Source organism: Emiliania huxleyi (assembly GCF_000372725.1).
Source record: "Emiliania huxleyi CCMP1516 chromosome Unknown EMIHUscaffold_20, whole genome shotgun sequence".
NCBI classification, from domain to species: domain Eukaryota; phylum Haptophyta; order Isochrysidales; family Noelaerhabdaceae; genus Emiliania; species Emiliania huxleyi.
In genome coordinates this window covers 78,030-91,053 of record NW_005200600.1, presented here as the reverse complement: position 1 = coordinate 91,053, position 13,024 = coordinate 78,030, and the positions used below count along the sequence as shown (strand labels likewise).

Here is a 13,024-nt window from a genome sequence, read left to right as displayed (position 1 = left end):
CCTCCCTCCCGACAAACCAACTCCCGCACACAATCGCACTCTGCCATCGAATGACTCCGAATGACTCACTGTGTGTGCTAAGACAGAATCTCCGCAGACAGCCAAAACGGGCCGTGCCGCGCGTTGTTGGTCCTTCTCAAGCACTGCATCCGTCCGGGCGCCGCATATACTCGAGTGGGCGGGTCACATCGAGTACGCGTTCCAGGTCTAGAAAGAAAGATGAACACCGCGTCGCCGTAATATCTGTCCTCCCGCCAACGGTTTGGCCAAGTCGGGGCGAAAACCAGTCCACTTACCACCTTCTCGCACAATGGACTTTCGCGGCGACCGGCAGCGGTTGGGGTTCCGCGGTGGCCTGTGCGAGCTGCCGCATGACATACTCTCACACGCACTCTCGCACGTCGTCGTGCGCGGCGGCTGTGCTGCTGCGGGCCGCCTAAGGCAGGCATGCTCCTTCTTTGCGTCCCGAGGCGGCAGCTTGGCAATGGAGCAGGGCTGCCGGAGTGTCGTGGCAGCCCGGTGGGGGGTGAGCGAGTGGGAGGCGGAGGGCCGTCGCGGACGCGCCGCCACGAGGCCTGTGCTTGAAGTGCGCGACGGGGCCTGGCGGCGCGGCGACTGGGTTCTCACCGCGGCGTACGCGGTCGACTTGCCGCTCGCAGTCTCTCGCTTTGTAGAGGCGCGGCGGCGGGTGCAGGAGCTGCCACCTGGGACGGCGGACTACGAGGACAAGGTGCACTTGCTGGAGGCGCGGCTCGCGATCATGCGCGCCTGCCACGGCCGTGAGGCGGCCGGCACCTCTACTCTCTACCACGAGCGGAGGCGCCTTCCTGGAGCCTTCTGCGAGCCTCCTAGGCGGTCAGCCTCGCTCTGCTCCGCGCGGACGCCGCCGAGGCGCGCGCGCTGCTGCCCGAAGGCTTCGACGTCTCACCGCCCGAGCGGGTCTTCCAGGCACCACACACACACGCACGCACGCACGCACGCACGCACGCACACACACACACACACACACACACACACACACACACACACGCACGCACGCACGCACGCACGCACGCACGCACGCACGCACGCACGCACGCACGCACGCACGCACGCACGCACGCACGCACGCACGCGCGCGCGCGCGCACACACACACACACATGCAGCATATGCACACGCTCTCTCTCTCTCTCTCTCTCTCTCTCTCTCTCTCTCTCTCTCTCTCTCTCTCTCTCTCTCTCTCTCTCGCTGGCGTGCGTGGAGACGTGTAGCTCACCCGTGCCCTCACCGCCGTCCAGGAGCTTCCCCGGCCGCGAGCGGCGGGCGCGGGGCCCGCCCCGTCCGCCTCGTGCCGCCTGTCGGTGCCCGGCCTGGCCGGCAGACTCCGCATAGATGCGGAGTGCAGATCCGTGTGTATCCCCGACTACTAGAAGTACTCGAGAGGACGCGCAGTCGGCGGTACTCGGCTGCACTCGGCGGCACTCGGCTGCCACTCGGCTGTCTTCCCTCTCTTCATGCCCCTTGCCTCCCCCTCCACAAGACGGCCCCTGACTGCTGGCGCCCTCGCAGGAACGCTGCATGAGGGTGCCCTCTACCACGTCGACCTGTACGTGCACCAGGACAACCTGACCTAGAGATGCGGAGCACAGACCCACATCTCCCCCGATCTTCCCAGATCTCGGAGCCTAGAGATGCACAGACCCACATCTCCCCAGATCTCGGAGCCTAGATGGAGTACAGACTCTGTGTGCTCCGACGGGCGCTCGAGAGGACGCGCCTTCCGCCTCCACTCGGGTCTTCTGCTGCATTGGCCGCCACTATCTCCCCTCTATCTCCCCTCTATCTCCCATCTATCTCCCCTCTATCTCCCCTCTATCTCCCCTCTATCTCCCCTCTATCTGGCAAGCCTAGCTGGGTGTGGAGGCGCTCTATCTTCACTCTGTCTCCACTCGATCTCCCCTCTATCTCCGCTCTGCACTCGTTCTCCGAGCAGACTGCCGCGATGCCGTCTTCCCGCCCCGCCGACTCGCGCTGTCCGGGAGACTGCGTAGCACTCCCTGGCGGAGGGAGGCGCGCGACTCCGTGACTCTCCGTCTCGCGCGCCACCGTGCTCTCGCCAAAGGTGCAGTGGGAGTGAGTGGGACCAGGAGAGACTAGTGACCCCGGCGTGTTGCGCGACGCAGGACTACCCGAGCAAGGACCCGATCGGCACGACCGGGCCCGCCCTCCTCACACACCACCTCTTGATGGCGCTGCTGCCCTCGGAGAAGGTCTTCCGCCCCCACCCTCCACCCCGGCACTAGCTCGGCTATATCTCGGCTACATCTCGCCTACATCTCGGCTACATCTCGCCCATACCTCGGCTAGGTCTTCCACCCCAACCTCTACCCCAACAGCGGCCGACTCTGCTTTCACGGACTGCTCGAGGCGCACCCCGCGCCCACCTAGCGCCCACCGCCTTCGATGCCCTGCCCTTTGCAGAGCCGCAGCTTCCCCTCCTCCTCCTACCCCCGCACCCTAAGATGGCATCTCTGTCCCACCGGCATGCCCGCCGTCGCCCACGCTCAGAGAGAGCAGGCCGCCTCCGGCCAGCCGTCCCCTCCTTCCCTAGGCAGCGCGCTGTTGGGACGCTAGCTGCTCGCTGAGCGAGGTGCTGCTGCACGTCTGCTTCGGCCTGCGCCGCCGCTGTCAACTCGCCGAGCCGTCTCGGCGTGAACGGCGTCTCTCCACCCCTCTGGCTGACTGACAGGCTTGCACCACATGCAACTCGCCGACCCGTCACACGGCGAGGCCTACGTCGCTGCGCAGCGGAGGCACGCCTCCCGCCCTCTCCCCTCCTGCCCTCTCCCCTCCCGCCCTCTCCCCTCTCCCCCTCCCGCCCTCTCCCCTCCCGCCCTCTCCCCTCCCGCCCTCTCCCCTCCCGCGTCCGGGCGAGGACAGAGGGGCCAAGTCCCCCCTTCCCCCGCTGTGCCCCCTCAGGCACCTCTTCGTCGACTTTCAGATGCGCGTGCGAGAGATGGCCGAGACGGCCGCCGTCGTCCCGCCGCCGCCGCCCCTCCCGGCAGAGCTGCGCGCCGCGCTACTCGAGGCGCCGCAGGGCAGAGAGAGACAGAGGGAGCGAGAGGTGTGTGTGTGTGTGTCTGAGACATTTGATCGATTAGCCGCGAATACAGCGAGATTGGGCGGATCGGCCGAGATCGGCCGCTACAGCCGAGATTGACCGAGCATGGCCGAGAGATGTTGCCCCCCCCTCGAATGCCGTGCGGCTCCCGCCTGGTCCCCGGACGTGCCGAGCTGGCGGCTAGCCCCGCGCACTCGCCCCCGGTGGAGAGGCGTACCGGTGTACTTGGCCTCACCCCGCGCAGGCGCCGCTGGATGCCAAGTTCCGCTCGGTGCAGCTCGGCTGCCGCACCCTCCGGCTCCAGGTGCTTTGAAGAATGAGAAGTCACGTCACGCCGCGTCGTGTTGAATATCCACACGATGCGCCCTGCAGGCGCCGGCCGACGCGAACGGGTGGCAGCGCCTCTCCTGACGCGCTCGGCCCTGTCGCGCGTGGGCAGCGCGCGCCTACGAGACGCGGCCCCTGCCGCCCGACCACGGCCCCCAGAAGTGTACTCTCTTCCCCTGTACATAATTGTACCAACGGCCAACGGGAGCCGCGCCGCCCCAGTCAGAGTTCACCCTTCCAGTCTCGTGTACCCTCTCTTGTCAGCGATCCCAGTCAACTCCTAGCTGTAGCTCGTAGCTGTCTGTTGCGCACGCACGTCTCGAGCTCTCTCGCGCCTCGGGGACTCGGCGGTGCCGGTGAGGCGGTGTGTGCGGTGTGCTAGCAGCTGCCAGCTCGTCCACACAGCAGAGCACGTGACCTCACGTGTGTGGTATTTTATCTATTAATGTTTGTGTTTGTCACTGTTGACCTTTTTGTCGTACCACAGCGCTCTCTTTCCCCTTCCTCTCCCCGCACATGAGAGTGGCCGCGTGGCGGGGTGCGCTCCCGCCTGCTGGCAGCACGTGCTGGTCGGCGAGCGGGCCGAGGCTGCTCTACGACCGCTCCGCCGCTCAGCTTGCTCCGCCGGGTCTCACTTGTTCAGATAGGCCCGCATTTTCTTGACCGAGGTGCAAGCCTAGTCGCATGTCGGCATGTGCATGTGCATGTGCACACTCATGTGTGCGTGCGCGCGCGTGCGTCTCCGTGCGTGCGCGTGTGTGGATCGAGGCGAGATTAGCTTGTCTAACCTCGTCGCTCTCGCCGAGCACCGCGTCGAACACTTCCTCCATTGCTGGGATCAGAGCCTCAGCGCCTGAATCGCCGAGCCGCTCGACAAAGGTCGTGAGCTCGTACTCCACACCGACCATGCACTCGACCGGGTCTCCGTCCTCATCGTCGTCCCAAAGGGCGAGCACGTCGAGGAGCGCCTGCTTCTGTCGGCGGGTGGACGAAGACCGTCAGGTGCGAGCGATGGAGGAAGTAAAGTTTATACATGAGACAGAGCCGCCTGCGCCGCCTCGAGCATCGTGGCACAGGAACCGGTGCGCAGCGGCCCTGACGAGATGAGCCGGTGGGACGCAGCGCCCCTAGGAGCCGGCATGACAAGGGATAGGGCCGCGAAGGAAACAGCGAGCATTTGCAGCTGGTGTACGCGCGGTGATGAGCTGATCGTGCGTGCCAGATGAGCCGAGATTGGAACGTTTCTTTTTTCTCTTCTAGAGGAAAGAAGAAAGAGATGAGCGGGAATAGTTTTGTGGGGGTGGTGGTCGGCGAAACCGGGGTTGTCCCCGGCGAGCGCGACGCGCTTCCCCACGTGGTCGCCCTCGCTCGTTCTTCCGACCGCAAAAGCGCAAAAAGGACTGAGAAAACAGCGCGAGATACACCGCATATACTTCACGCATGAGGGCGGCACATCGCTCATCGGAACATACTCCACACGTGAGCTATATTATGGAATGCGCGGCCGTGCGGTTCAGCACTCTGCGGTAGCACTTTGACTCTATCGCTTGCGCGAGGAAGTTTCGACCTACACGAGGCGGGAGAGGGACTGGTTGGTAGGCCGCTTGGTCGGATGATCCGGGTGTGAGATCTAGTCGCCCAAACGCGTGCCCTCGACGGCATAGCCGAGGTCGGCGCGGTAGCTCGCGAGCGCCTCCTGCCTTTGACGGACCTGATGAGGAGGCAGTGAGAGCACGATCTTGATACAATGTTTCCCTTGCCCTCCTCGATCGCAGGGCGGTACGGGGCGTACCTCGCTGGCGCTGACGGCGCGCAACGTCGAAACCACCGAAAGAGGGTCCCGCTGGAGGGCCTTGCTGGGCAGGCGCAGGAGAAAGTCCTATGCGCGGTTGTAGCTGTGAAGAGACGCCATTCAACTTTGTGCCACAGCTCGGCCGCGAGAGGAGGGCCTCCCACCGCACGCGGGCGGGGAAGGGCAGGTCCCTCGGCGAAAAGACGTCCGAGATGACAACCGGCAAGCAGCCCGCGGCAATGGCCGAGTACCTGACGAGCGATGCCACGCCAGTCCGTGTGGGTGCGAAAGAAGCAAGATCGGCCAAAGGGGTGGTCCGCGCGCATGAGCGAGCGCATTGAGTTGTCACCGGCCGGCATGAGGCAGAAAATGGAGGACGCCATCTCGCGCGCCGTCTGCTCAAACATCGACGACTCGACGTTCCGGAACCGTTGGGTCTGCAACCACTCCCTGTGCCCCTTGACGAACGCCGATTGGCGCTCGCGTGCCTTGACCGTGGCGCGCTCGCGCTGGCTCTTGGCTTCGAGCCTTCGGCCGCTGCCCTCGCCCTCGGCCGGCGACCGGCGTATGCCTCCAACCCAAGGCACGCAATACGGGGGCCGGTCGAGCCGACGCCAGCCGGCGCCGCATCTGAACTCGCTCGGCCCGCTACTAGCTCGCCTGCTCACAAACAGACCGCTGTGAAAGAGACGACGTTTCGTGCAGGCACAAAGTATCCCAACGCTCGGGCGCCGGCAGACCCGCGTCGAGTTGGTGCGCTCCAGCGACCAGCCATCCGGGCACGACATGTCGTCGCCGGCGTCCTGCAGCCGGCTCCTCCCCTTTGGGGACCGCCATGACTGCGAGAAGCCTGAGGGCTCTCGTGCCCTCTGCATGCCGATGGGTGCCTTCGTATGCTTCCTCTTCGCCGTGGGCAAGTCCAAACCATCCGCGGCCCGCTCACTGCCGTTCCGTTTCTCCGCCAGGCTCATCAGCTCGACAGCGCGCTTCGCGCACGGCATCTTGGTCGCCAAATCGTTCGAGGTCGGCCGAAGGAAACGGACAGTCACGTCGGGCATCTGTCATGGAGATATCGAGGGTGTTCGGAGGGATTAGGAGGAAAAAGAGTCTCGGAGACGGCCTTGCGCCTGCATCGTCGCCGCTGCAAGAGGCCCGATGAGGCACCGGACCACCTTACCGGTGCAGCACACGTCTAGCGCGCCCGCGAAGTGAACTAGCGTCGGCCGTTCAGCTCGCATGGCGACCAAATCGCGCGCATGGGCCGACGACCGGAAGAAACGCGTCGCGTGCCTATATAATGAGGATGTGGCGAATATGAGCGCCTGTACAGTGCTCCCGCCTCGACATGGCCAGGCTCTCAAGGAGGAAGAAGGTGCTCGCGTCGTGCTCAGCCCCTCAGGCGTGTGTCTTCAGCATCTAGGGTCGCGTGCGAGTTGGCCTGCCACGGAACCGCAACGACGCATGCCCCAACGCGCGAGCTGGCCGGTAGGTTGGTGCCCTTGTAGCGGCCGGCAACTCCTTGCTGCGAGGCGGGGCGAAAGGGGGCTGCTCACGGGGGGAGCAAGAGGGCGCTGTCCGCGAGGGGTGCACGAGGTATGTAAGAGTCCCCGAAGCGCTTCACCTTGAGCAACTTGCCGAGGTTGCCCATTCGGTGGGCCATGGAGTTCTCGGTGTTTGAGATGCTGTACGCGCTAGAGGCAAAGACGTGGTCTGCACCCTGGTGCCTCTGGTACCACGGGCTCGCCTGAAGGGTGCGTAATGGACAAGTATCTCATGGGCACGTCATAGAATGTGTCGCTCTCCGGTAGGCTCACCGAGAGCTTGGCAGTGGCAGCGGCCACGCGCGTTGGGTGTGTCGTCCCGCGGCATTCACCCATCGACCACGAGGAGTATTCAAAGACGGGCACCTATTCAAAACGGCGGGTGAAAAAATCACTTGCCTTCTGCTGTCTGAGCGGTTGAGGGCAGCACGCACATAAAACAGCTGCGCCAGCGCTGGGTCTTGCACCTATGGAGGTTCGGAAATGCACGTTTGAGATGGCGCGGACATTAGCAAGCACTGCTCTGTGCCCTCGCACCCGCTGCGGCAGTCGCTCGAGTGCGTGCCGCATGCCGACCTACAGTCAAGGAGGTTTCAGTGGCTGCTGACCGGCAGCGAAAAAGTGACCCGCCTTTGGGCTAGTCAACTGGGTTTGGGACGAGGCGATGGGGGGGGGCGAGGGGCTGCGCTGTGCTAGGGTCCAGCAAGGAGTGGCCCCAAGCCCACCTCGGCCAGGTTGTCATTCTTTGACGAGTTGATGAGCTGCTGGAAGCCAACGCAGTTTGCGAACCAGGCGTGGTCGAGGGCAGGGTCAGTGTACATGTAGAAGCTCACGTTATGCACCGGCCCGTCACCCAACGATCCCGCCGGCCGGCTGAACGCCACCCTCATTGCAGCCGCGCCGAGCGGGTCATTCACGATGCGAGAGGGCCCGCGCAGGCTGCTTCCGGCAGCGTGCGGGTGAAGTGTGCGGCTCCGTTGCTTCTCTTTGGTTGCGCCGAGCACGTACGCTACGCGGAGGAATACGAGTGTCGGCATAAGATCTGGCCGGCAGCACGTGACGCATCGCCGCTTCGTGTCGTGTGTGTGGCAATAGTCTGCGTGCGTCCCCCGGTGTGCCGCACAGCACCCTAGGGGCGTGGCCCTCAACGGAGTTATTCGTCGGGTGCGGTGTCGCTCTATGCTAACAAGAGTTGGTATCTAACAGCTCTGTCTATCTATACTAACTAGTCTATCAGTACTACCGCGCCCCGCGCCGGGCCGCAGGACGGCCATCGAATGGTACACAATGCATGGCGTGCACGACTGTCAAATTGGGAGAACGCCTGGTGGCCCTGCCATGCGCAGGAGATGCTCCGCGGCCTCCGAATCACTTTTTCCCGCCGGGAGGATGCCCTGCACCGCCTCCACAGGGCGACCGCTGGGGACGCCAACGCAGGCAAGAAAGGCGGATGGCGGCGGGGCCCCAACAGCATCGGCAGCGATGGCAGGCGTGGCACCGGGGGGGGGGCGGAGATGGAGGCGGCGCAGGAGTGCACAGCGAAGGTGGCCGCGCCGGTGAGGGTGGCCGTCGGCGAAAGCACCGACAGGGGCACCATGCCATGAAACCAGAAGTACGGGCGGGTCGGCATGCACGGCACACACGGCACGGGCTGCGCGATCGGCACCGCTGGTCTCGGCGGGGTGGTCTCGTCGCACTCCCCCATCGACTGCCGCGCCTGCTCCTCGAGTGCTCGAATCCATTTACGCAGCTGAAGCTCATTGCACGTTAGCAACTTTCCAGAAATGAGAAGCGCGGAGACGGGGGCAAGTGGGCAACTGCGGGGCGGGGTCGGGGTCACCGGCTCCACTTCTGGGAACTCACGGCAGACTGGCCTTATGCGATGGCCCCGAGGCCTAGCCAGCGCCAGCTGCACTAGCTTGAGCTTGAACTGCAGCTTGTGCGTGATGCGACGGCGGCGCTGCTTGCGCTGCGGCTGCGGCTCCACCTGCGGCCGCTGCGCCTCGCCGGCCTCATCGGCATCCGCGGCGACCGTGCCCCGCTCCTGCATGCCAAGCGCCTCCTGCACGAAAAAGTTGTGTAAGGCTCGAAGGTGCGTGAACACAACGCGCCTCGAGCGACACCGCTCACGTGAGCCGGGACGAAGAGGCGGGCTCTGGTCCACCGTCCAGTGCGCTGGACTCCGCCCCCCCGGGCTAGCCCCCGGGGGTCAGACCCCCCCCCCCCCCCCCTCCTTCGCCCCCCCAGCTGCACGCGGATGACTTTAGATGTGCGGGGGGTGCCGAGCAGTGACCAGTGTGCGCGGCCGCTCCAGCCTCTCATGACACCAAACAACACCCGTCACCCCCCACCACTGGGGTGCGGCACCAGGCACCACCCACACACACCTTCCTCCAAGCACAGGGAGGAGGAGGCCGGCACTGTATTGAGTTTTTAGATTTATGTTTAATGTTTAAAAGCCGTCGACACTGCAAGACGCGAGACGCGGTCAGCGGGACCAAGCTCCAAGGCTCTCAGCGCGAGCGACGAGGAACCGAGAGGAATGCGTCTACTCGCATGTGCCATGTGGGTCCCCATCTTGATAGACAGACACACTCACTCAGTGGCTCGACCATCCGCCTGATCAGGAGCGCTGCCAACGCGGACGCGCTTTATCGGCGCCGCACCACGCCCCTCCTCCCGAGGCCTCGCGCCCGCCGATGGAGGCGCTGCCCTCGCCTCGGCCGGCGCTGCAGCGGCCGAAACGGCGGACGGTGCGGACGCCGGAGCGGACGTTTGAAGCGGCGCGCCGGATCGCAGCGTGCGAATGGCGTATGATGCAAAGGCGGCGACGTCAGTGGCGAGCCGCGGCTTGCTCTGCGGCGCCTCTGCGCAAAGGAGGCGCACGAGCGACGCGCTGCTGGCAGGAGCGCCTAAGGTGAGGTGAGGTGAGTTGTGTCAAAGCCAGTGCCCATAAGCCGGCGCCCGCGGTGAAATATTGCGAGTCTGAGGGAGGGCGGGGGGGGAGGGGGGGAGAGGAGTGCCTCGTGCATCGGCGGCACGCAATTCCGCGAGCACACCCTTGAACCACTTGGCCTCGCAGCCTCGCGGCAGCAGCAGCCGTAGCCGCACGCCCGCTTCGGAGGCGGCGGCGGCGAGAAGCAGCATGCGCGCGACGGGCTGGCCGCCGCCGAAGCCTTCCGATCCCCACAGCGAGGCGGCGACGAGCGGCGACGCGGACGGAGGCAGTGCTTGCCTCCGAAGCGCAGAGAATCCCACGGCCAGCTTCCGCACCTAGGTAGGAGCCCTGCGGCAGTCGAGCGCGAGGCCCGGAGCGCGGTGGGTGAGGAGCGCGCGCGTCCCAGACCTAGCCGAGATACAGCCGCGCGGGTGTGTCTCCGTGTCTGGTATACGCGGCGACGGGCCAACGGCCCGTCTCTCAGTGTCTGTCACTGCACACCTCGCGACGCACGGCGTCCGGGTGGAACTGCGCCGTGGATGGGCGGCGGAGAGGGTCGAGCCAGAGGAGGGTGGAAGGGGCGTCCCTGCGGGCGGGAAGGGCTCAATAAGAACGCCGTGCGTGTGTACCACAGGTGTGCATTGAGGACCCGCTTTTAGATGCCGGGCCTGCGGCTGGATGTAGGCATGAAGCCAAGGAACCTCAGCTTTGGAAGGCGTGGGGCGAGAGGCGACACGAGCGAAGCCGAGATGAGGCGGCGAGGGCGGCAGTCGAAGCCGCGAGAGAGCGCCGGGAGGTGTCTAGCAAGGCTCTGCAGCCCTCTAGCAGCCCTCTGGCGGGCGAGTGGAGCGAGGGGTACGGAAGGTTGTGGAGAGCCACCTCCACGTCTCGGGCGCCGCCGCCTCGCCAAATGCGAAACTGTGGCCGGCGCCGCGGCAGCTGCAGTAGCGCAGCGCGCCGTGCACGAGGACGGCCTAACCAGGCCCGTCCGCGACATGTCTGTGGACGCGTCAGGGACATGGCCGGCCGACGCCCCACAGAGGACGGCCTCGTCGTCGCGCATCGGCGCCGCGCACAGCAGCAAACCTACGTGGTGGAGACACCAACAGTGAATACGAGGGGTACGAGAAAGTGAATACAGCGAAATACGGTCGACTACAGCTGAGAATACGTGTCCTCTCGAGCGCTAGTTGGAATACAAGAAATTCGTTGCGCTTCTGGGGGCAGCAGGCCGAGCAGCGCCTGTTCACGGCGTGGCGTGTTCACGGCGTCGGGTGAAGAGGCGGCCACCAGGGCCGGCGCAACGCAGAGGTCCGACCGCGCCTCGGGGTGGGTCAGCAGCGCAACCTCCTCCTCACTCGCCGAGTTGCCAGCCACCGGCCCGCCACCGTACGACGAGGAGGAGCACACGAGCAGTGACGAAATCGAGGCGGGCCCGCTGCCGCCGCCGCCACCATCATCGCCGCTGCCGCTGCCGCTGCCGCCGCCGCTGCCGCCGCCACCATCGCCGTTGCCGCCGCCACCGCTGCCGTCGCCCTCAGACGCCGCCGCGGAAGAAGCCGCCGCCGCACCGACCACAGGAAAGGCATCCTCCGTAGCGACTAGCTCCACGACCACTTCCGAGAGCGGCAGCCCCTCGCCGTCCCCGCTGCAGCTGCTCCTCTCGCCGCCGCCGCCGCCACTGTTTCCGCTGCCCCCCTCGCCGCCGCCGCCGCCACTGCTCCCGCTGCCCCTCTCGCCGCCGCCGCCGCCGCCGCCGCCGCCGCCTCCCTCGCCGCCCTCGCCTGCGGCATTGCTCCTCGCAGAGTTGCGCTCAAGAGCGACCGCGGGCGGTGCGGCGGCGAGGGCGAGGCGGCCGCGGGCGCAGGTTGTGACTTGCAGATAGGCGAGGAGGCACGAGATCTTGTGCGGCGCAATCTTCGCAGTCGAGGCGAAGAGTGGGTCGGCGCCGCCTCCGAGGAAGTCGAGAGGAGAGCCACGCGGCGCGTTGAGCAGGAGAGCGTTGCAGAGGTAGCTCGTCGCGTGCCGCCTCGGCACCGAGACACGGCCTGCCGTCGGCAACGAAGACGGCACCATTTTGTCGCATGCGGACCGAAGCGCTGCCGGCAGCAGCGCGTCGAAAAAGTCTCCGCCCCGCGATTCGAAAGTGGCAATCGCGTCCCGGAGGGCACGGAGCTTTGGGAACCACTTGCTGCCCGGGCTCATCAGACCTCCCTGCTCGACCGGCCGTGGCTCGCCGTGGAAGCCATGCCGCAGCAGCTCCTCGAAAGCTCGGTAGCGCGAGGCCTGCGGCGCGGCGCAGCCCAGCGCGGAGCACCGCTCCTCATACGCCTGCACGGCTGCGAGCCGCTCTGCGCCGTCGAGCCGGACGAGCCGGACTTCCGCAGACATGGCTGCGCCCCGGGCAGCGAAGCCTGTCTTTGCGCAAAAACTCGGTGTCGACCACCAGCCCGACGCTCACTACTCGTCGCCCTGAATGGCGTTGCCCAGGTTGTGGAGGACACGATCCCGGCGTGAACACGACTAACTGACGGATCCGCTCCTGACAGTCGCACGCGCCGCGCTGCGGCGCGTGCGACTGTCTTTGTTTGAAGTTAGAAGTCGAATCAGAGCGGCGTCGGCGTTGTCCTCCATTTTCCTCCCCTGGGCCCCCGTCCGGCACCGCTCCGGGACGCACGCCGGCGAAGCACCATCAAGCTGCTGTACGGCCCCGGCATCGCCTCCCCTGGCTTAGCTAGAGTGAGAGATATTGTGCACATGGTCAGTCTCTACAATATACTCACTGACACTCCACCTCCCAGAGCTCGTCCCGGTCCGCCACGGCCATCCTTGGCCTCCGGAGGGCCCCCGGCCGCGGCGCGGTGCGGCGGCGTCACAAATCCGACCACAAAGCACCGGGACGCGGTCGGGCGATCTGAGGTCCACGTCGCCCTGAATGGTTGCCCAGGTTGTGGACGACACGATCCCGGCGTGAACACGACTAACTGACGGATCCGCTCCTGACAGTCGCACGCGCCGCGCTGCGGCGCGTGCGACTGTCTTTGTTTGAAGTTAAAAGTCGAATCAGAGCGGCGTCGGCGTTGTCCTCCATTTTCCTCCCCTGGGCCCCCGTCCGGCACCGCTCCGGGACGCACGCCGGCGAAGCACCATCAAGCTGCTGTACGGCCCCGGCATCGCCTCCCCTGGCTTAGCTAGAGTGAGAGATATTGTGCACATGGTCAGTCTCTACAATATACTCACTGACACTCCACCTCCCAGAGCTCGTCCCGGTCCGCCACGGCCATCCTTGGCCTCCGGAGGGCCCCCGGCCGCGGCGCGGTGCGG

At 65.8% G+C, this 13,024-nt stretch overlaps 3 protein-coding genes across 3 annotated transcripts; 1 reads left to right on the top strand and 2 right to left on the bottom strand.

Moving 5' to 3' along the window:
• Positions 1-310: 310 nt before the first annotated feature.
• Positions 311-3,513, top strand: EMIHUDRAFT_203718 (hypothetical protein; the record flags this gene model as incomplete). Its single annotated transcript, XM_005781559.1, has 8 exons — positions 311-730; positions 853-939; positions 2,165-2,251; positions 2,593-2,643; positions 2,731-2,777; positions 2,961-3,105; positions 3,347-3,406; positions 3,475-3,513. 8 exons carry the CDS (start codon positions 311-313, stop codon positions 3,511-3,513), a joined length of 936 nt encoding a protein of 311 aa, XP_005781616.1.
• Positions 3,514-3,883: 370 nt separating this feature from the next.
• On the bottom strand, positions 3,884-4,587 carry EMIHUDRAFT_434586 (hypothetical protein). The gene is made up of 3 exons (XM_005781558.1): positions 4,478-4,587; positions 4,218-4,403; positions 3,884-4,105 (listed from the first exon to the last, which is right to left on the bottom strand). The coding sequence occupies exons 1-3, from the start codon at positions 4,568-4,570 to the stop codon at positions 4,061-4,063; spliced, it is 324 nt and encodes a 107-aa protein (XP_005781615.1). The 5' UTR covers positions 4,571-4,587; the 3' UTR covers positions 3,884-4,060.
• Positions 4,588-4,949: 362 nt separating this feature from the next.
• On the bottom strand, positions 4,950-12,091 carry EMIHUDRAFT_462972 (hypothetical protein; the record flags this gene model as incomplete). Its single annotated transcript, XM_005781557.1, has 14 exons — positions 4,950-4,996; positions 5,571-5,881; positions 6,218-6,279; positions 6,843-6,965; positions 7,036-7,128; positions 7,197-7,229; positions 7,300-7,338; positions 7,488-7,701; positions 8,460-8,579; positions 9,536-9,674; positions 9,822-10,035; positions 10,202-10,286; positions 10,580-10,674; positions 10,991-12,091. Coding segments are annotated over 14 exons (2,676 nt in total), but the record flags the coding sequence as incomplete, so codon positions are not given.
• Between the last annotated feature and the right edge of the window lie 933 nt (positions 12,092-13,024).

Coding starts and splice junctions, on each gene's coding strand:
- EMIHUDRAFT_434586 (XM_005781558.1), bottom strand. CDS start 4,570: ATGCCGGCTCCTAGGGGCGCTGCGTCCCACCGGCTCATCTCGTCAGGG. Junction 4,404..4,477: donor CGATGCTCGAGGCGGCGCAG/GCGGCTCTGTCT, acceptor ACCCGCCGACAG/AAGCAGGCGCTCCTCGACGT. Junction 4,106..4,217: donor TGCTCGGCGAGAGCGACGAG/GTTAGACAAGCT, acceptor ACATGCGACTAG/GCTTGCACCTCGGTCAAGAA.